General features: G+C 35.2%; 1 protein-coding gene across 6 annotated transcripts; it reads left to right on the top strand.

Moving 5' to 3' along the window:
* Nucleotides 1-352: 352 nt before the first annotated feature.
* LOC131146623 (DExH-box ATP-dependent RNA helicase DExH15 chloroplastic-like) lies at nucleotides 353-5,004 on the top strand. Of its 6 annotated transcripts, none has more exons than XR_009134418.1 (9): nucleotides 369-552; nucleotides 728-894; nucleotides 1,081-1,243; nucleotides 1,391-1,454; nucleotides 3,323-3,542; nucleotides 4,215-4,314; nucleotides 4,407-4,553; nucleotides 4,655-4,753; nucleotides 4,890-5,004. XR_009134418.1 is itself a non-coding variant. In XM_058096327.1 (8 exons), the coding sequence occupies exons 4-8, from the start codon at nucleotides 1,403-1,405 to the stop codon at nucleotides 4,679-4,681; spliced, it is 546 nt and encodes a 181-aa protein (XP_057952310.1). In that variant the 5' UTR covers nucleotides 369-552; nucleotides 728-894; nucleotides 1,081-1,243; nucleotides 1,391-1,402; the 3' UTR covers nucleotides 4,682-5,004. The 6 variants fall into 6 exon arrangements, 4 of the variants coding, with proteins under 4 accessions (XP_057952309.1, XP_057952310.1, XP_057952311.1 ...); XR_009134419.1 differs by having other exon boundaries at nucleotides 728-932; XM_058096327.1 differs by having other exon boundaries at nucleotides 4,655-5,004.
* The last annotated feature ends 1,237 nt before the right edge of the window (nucleotides 5,005-6,241 follow it).

The raw sequence follows: 6,241 nt of genomic DNA, 5'->3' as shown, positions 1-6,241 counted from the left end.
ATCTTGGCTTCACAACCTCAACCTTAGCCTATTCCTTAAAGCTCGGCCGACTAGCTTCGATATTTTAAAATGGGCCAGCCAACCGGCCCTGTCCTCTCGGTACCGAACTTAATTAAGCTCAACTGACCAAACCTATGAATGTTCAAAAATTCACCTTGGCCAGCCGACTGGACACCTTCCACGGCCAACTAAATCAAAAATTAAATTCAAATTTTTGAGGGAAGTCGACCAACCAGTGAAGCCTTGGATTGACCAAACCTTTAGGATACCCAATTTTTTACTATGCTAAGTCGGGTTAAAATTTAATTAAATAATTTCTTAAATTCTCTCGGTGTCCGCAACAGTTATATAATTGGTGGGATGACAAAATTACCCGGTTTCCCCCCCAATCTCCCTCATTTCCCTAATTCCCTCCTTTCCCTCCTTCCCTCCCGATCATCCTCCGTCGCAGCCCCAGCCCCTCGCCGTTCGCAGGCCTTCACAGCCCCTTGCTGTCGCCGTTCGCAGCCTCCACAGCTCCTTGCCCCAACCGCCCCTCTTGTAGTTGGATCGGTAAGACGAATTTCAAATCAAATATCATCTCGTGTTTTTGCTTGGTTTCGCTTTTTGCAGCTTCTGAGTTGCGTGTGGAGCCCCGGTGTCAACGATCTGCGACGGATTTTTGGTGGTGCAGTTCGTAGGAATTGTGATTTTTTTGATGTTGGTATTTTTTGTTTTTTCATAATAGCTCGAATCTGAGGTGACCGCAAGTGCTAGATGCTGGGAATTTAGTTGAAATTGGAGGCGTTGCGGTTGAACAAGGCGAGCCATTTTTTTTAAGACATGAGCAGAAGCTTGGCAGCTCCGTGTCTCTCCCTCCCCTCTTCTTCATAAACTGGGAGAGCCCACAGCATAGTGAGACTCTCTCTCTTTCTCTCTACCCTCACTATCAGGCAAGCATGCTCTCTCTCTCTCTCTAGCATGCTTGATGTCTCTCTCTGGAATTCACTTTTTGTGTCTATTATGCCTTGCTGCTATTGGTCCGGTTCTGATTGTCTCTTCTTTTCCCCTGTACTTTTTTGATTCTTTGAAAATCCTTAGTGGGTTTTTCTCCAAGGCTGACTCTTTCTGAGAGGGGGTTATTGTATTGTTTCTCCATTTTGGATGCCTCAGAAGTTGAGCTCAAGATTTCGAAGGAAATGATACCTTCTGCTTGCATTTTGTTGGGTTTTTCTTTCGGTTCACTTCTCTGAGATCTGGTGGGGTATGTCCATTTTTTAAAATAAAAAAGCTTTTTAAAGCTTGTTTTGCTTGGAATGCAAATGAAATTAAAGATATTTCTGCCTTGTTGTTTTGTGAGATTCTGAGAATTGGTTATCTTGTTTGTATCTGTGTTATTACTCAATGGAAGTTGATAGACTTAATGGGAGATTCATTTTTGGTCCAAGGATTTCGGCTTATGGGCTCAAGATCAGGTTTTTCCTTTAAGATTTTCTGATCTCATGCTCTGAATTATGTGATGGGTTTTGCTTTTTCGCACAACAGTTTTGAGTGAAGTCAAGATCCTTCAACTATTGCTTCCCTTATAAGGATTTGACATCGTTTTGTTTTATATCTTGTTCTATAATTTGAGAAAATATGTATGCCTGCTTCATGAATCATTTTTGCAGATTTAATTATACAAATTAAAAAATTTAGAGCCGAAAAAATTAGTTAAATTAGTGCTATTCTATTATGAGATCTAGTTTTCTGCCTCATTTTAGATTTCTTATTCAGTCTTCTATTCACAGTTGAAATTTACTCTCTCAGGAGTTATGCACACTACATCCTGGAGTATTTCTCCTCCTTCTCTGTCTTGGCTTACTTTCTCTTCTCCACCCCCCATGGGTATTGGTATAATATAATGAAGCTGATCACTTTTCAATATATTTGTAAACTTTCACAATGCTACTCATGGTTTTGCATGCCATTCATTTTATTGTAAAGTTGTTCACAGTGAGAAAATCTTTATGTTAAAAATGTTTTTGTAGTAGTTCTAATTTAAAATAACTTTCAGATCTATATTTGATAGCTAAAACTATAGCATGTTAGATGGAACAAGTACCATGAGCTCTCGTCTTGAAATTTCCGAGTAAATTTTTCATAATTTGCCAAAACCATCGTAGCTTAGTGCTGACAGCCAGTGTAAGCTCATTGTTATTGGAAATTCACTTACTGTTCTTTTAATTGCTCTCATCATAGTAATTAAAAGAAAATGGATTATCATATTTATTTATTTTTGCAAGTCGATCCATTCCTGTTGAGTTCCACATATTCCCCCACCCATCTTTCCACGAGGCCCTATCAATTTGCTTTCTATATGTCAATGAATACAAATATGGAAGACTTCTTTATTGAGGAAGAAAATGGTTTCTTTAACTTTAGGTTCCTTTGTTCGTATTTTTTTCTTAATTAAATATTTAGTTTGTAGACTAGCAGGGATAATGAATCTATGTTGTACAGTGGCAAAAAAAGGGATTCTAGTAGCCTTTAAATAGTTGGTTGGTTTTGTTGTTGCCGCTGCTGCTGTTTTGACATACAGTTACCACTATTCGTTTATCATTTTGAGCCCATAGTAATGGGGCGTGGCACTTATATTTAATTAATATGATTACAATTTAAGGACCCACAATTATGGTATTTAATATATGGCCCCCTTTTTACCCTTCTTATTGACAGACCTTACAAATGTCACAAGCATACCTTCATGCTGTGGAATGTTACAAGGAACAGAGAAACAAAGTTTCACGTTTAAAGAAGAGGATTGCACACACATAAGGCTTTAAAGAATATAAAAAAAATTATAGATATGACTAAATTAACTGAAGAAAAGATTAAACGGTTGAAGGTTAGATCAAACTGTTTGATTAGTCGAATGGAGCAAATTGAACCATATGGTTGGAAAGAATTTCTACAGGTAATATCAGTGTACCTAGCTGTTAATTTCTCAGCATTCTAAAATATTCTTTTATACTGTTGTTTATTTGTTGATTGGAAGTGCAATTGACATATTAATCCAGTCAGCTACATTTATACAATAGAAAACATAATGATATAGAGCGATATATTACATTCACGTATATACTTTGACTAATTAATGAAAGAAAAAAACATAGTTGATGCGTTTTGTATGCCTCGTTTAGATCAATTGGACGAATATATTCTTGTCTCGATTTTATATAAGCACAATACCTCCTTTTTTAGTACTCGTGTTCATGTTCTTTTTATTCAACAAAGGAGTTGAGTCGATGCATTTTTTTCTCTTCCTACATACTTTGACATCACTGGTTCTTTGTTCTTTTAGATCAGCAATGTTTACATGAAACTAGGGCATTGTATAGCAATTTGCACGTAATATTTCCTCTTGGTGAAACTGCTGCTGCAATTCGAGGAGAAAATGAACTTTGGCTTGCAATGGTTCTTCAGAATAAAATCTTACTAGATCTAAAGCTTGCACAGCTTGCTGCTGTCTATGGAAGTCTAGTTTCTGAAGGGATTAAAGCTCGGCCTTGGAAGAATAACAGGTATGGTTCAAATTTTCCTGATGTGTGGACCTGTCCTTTTCTGGTGAGTGAGCTGAGAAGACATCATTTTGGTTGTAACAAGGGACTCCTGATGTGAAATGCATGCTCGAATTTGAAGGATCATATTTATTTATTTTTAAATGAAGTATTCTTTTGAGTTTGTTTTTTATAGCTTCTCACTTTTGACCACTTTTCTTTGACTATATGGGATGTTACATTATCAAATTGTTTGGTATTTGGTTTTCACGGGTATTGAATATACCTGATTTTTAAATGAGTCTAGTTTTTTAATGGATATTTTGCTAAATCTATTTGTTGTGGGGATATTTTGATGTTTCAATAGGCAATCTCATATTTACTGTGTAGCCACAAAAAAGAATTTTTGTCCATCTCTAGTACCCGACATTGTCTGTGGCGATTTAAACTAATTGTAACTGACACTAGACTAGTTTAGCTATCATGGGATGGCCAAACATCCTCTTACTCTATCGTAATAATTGAAATTTTTACACTCTTAAAAACATACCATGCACTGCTAGCTGCACTTTAAAAAGACAGAAAAATTAAGTAAGCAAATACAGATGGATATGGCTTCAGTGATCAGCTTAAAATCTCTCACGTGAATGTGGAAAGTAGTTAAAATGGCCTGAGACTTTAGTTTCCTTCTTGCAGCTATATTTATGAACCATCTACCACTGTATTGGATGTCATCAGTTTTTTGGATGAACAAAGAAGCTCGCTATTTGAAATTCAAGAAAAACATGGGGTAAAGGTAAGCTTATTAGAGAAATAGTGCATTGTCTTCTTACATCATATAGTCCACATTGGAGTTGATAAATAAGATGTAGCATTCTTTGCATACAGATACTTTGTGGTTTGGATAGCCAATTTTCTGGTATGGTTGAAGCCTGGGCCTCTGGTCTAACCTGGAGGGAAATTATGATGGACTGTGCAATGGACGAGGGAGATCTAGCTTGTCTCTTACGGCGAACAATTGATTTACTACCTCAGGTAACCCAATTTCAGCAGATGGCACTTCTCTGTAATTGATTTCTGATCAGAGGGTGCATGGCCAAGTCATCTCACCGTTTTCTTTGGGTATGTAACGGCAGATTCCTAAAGGACTGTCACTGCATTGACCGCTTCCAATGTCGTGGACCTTCCACCGATAAGCGAGCTGGCTGGATGAAGTTAGACCACCATTCTTACAGGTGAATTCCTAGAGCGAACACATTTTATTCTATTTGACAAGATCCAATATGATCAAGCCAAATCCCAAACATATGTGCAAATAAAAAATTTTAAATTCTTGTTTAATTTAATTGTAACAGTTTCAAATTTCTACAGGGTCCGGTCGTAAATTTGTGTACACACCAACTCCATGTTTATCTTTGTTCTCTGTTGTGGACTGAGATAAGATTACCTTTTTCTGCAAAAAATTATTCGGAGATTATTTGCTTTCTGCAGTTGGTCTTGAAATAGTCTAATTTCAAACCCCCCAGAACTTTAGCATATTAGAGGCAATCAATTTATTTCTGATCACATAAATCATTATCTGAAGTGCAGTTGTTGGTGCTGGTACTCCTAAAAAGTTGGCAAAAAAAAAAAAAAAAAATGAAAGCCGCATGTATTTTGATTGCCCATTGATGGAAATCAACACTTAAAAGTTGAATGCAAAATTATTAACCAGTCACTGACTTGGTGGAATGATGGAAAGGAGGTTTGATCTAGGAGTTAAATTGTTTTTTTTTTTTTAAGTGGATAACTGTTTACAGTACTGCAGCATTACTGTTCATGAGAGCATTTTTGGGTGATTTTCATTTCACTATGGGTCCTGTGTTAAGGGAATTTTGGGTCCATATTTTCAGTTATTTCTGGAGTTCTATTTTATGTAGTCTATTTTTTATGGTCAAGATTAGTTTAGTTTTAATAGTGATCATTGATTACTGTTAGGGTTAAGCTACCAAGAGGCTTATATAAGATTCATATTAATTGTTGGTGAAGTTGGGGATGGTTAAATGGGCATGCTTGGTGATGGAAGAGAATGCACTTTTAGTTCATTTGAAGTTAACTGCAGTAATCTCTTAATTTGAAGTTGTGGTTAATCTTCCATGCAATAATTTCCTTTTTAGAAAAATATTGCCATATTTGCATATTCTTATTTAAAAAATATTTATCAACTTTATATCTATATACATAGCCTTTTCCATGTCAAGAACCCATATCAAGAATCCACCATTTTGTTGATCTATAAGAGGAATAAAATCAAATGTTACATAATTGGGAAGCAGTGGAATTGCTTAATTTGTAAGGTTTGCGGCTGTTCCAACGTTGACACAATGTCATGCACTACAGTCGCATGTAGCTTTTGATTATTATTTTGTATTTTTTTTTGTTATCTGAACAAATGTAATTTCTATATTTTAATTTGAATTTTTAATCTTTTTTGTATTTTTTTGTTATTTGAACTAATGGAATTTCTGTATTTTAATTAAATTTGTATAATGTATTTGTATTTGAATTTGAATTATAATTTTGAATAATTTATGAATTTTTTAGTAATTATTGTTTAATGTTATATATGCGAAAATGTAATTATAGATTTTTACAAGAATTAATGATTAAAAAATTATAAATTATTAATGACAGTTTTAAAATTGTCATTAATAATTGTTCATTTTTTAAGTATTAGTGAAGGT

Source organism: Malania oleifera, chromosome 13 (assembly GCF_029873635.1).
Source record: "Malania oleifera isolate guangnan ecotype guangnan chromosome 13, ASM2987363v1, whole genome shotgun sequence".
Classification (NCBI taxonomy): domain Eukaryota; kingdom Viridiplantae; phylum Streptophyta; class Magnoliopsida; order Santalales; family Ximeniaceae; genus Malania; species Malania oleifera.
This window is presented reverse-complemented; position numbering and strand designations above follow the sequence as displayed.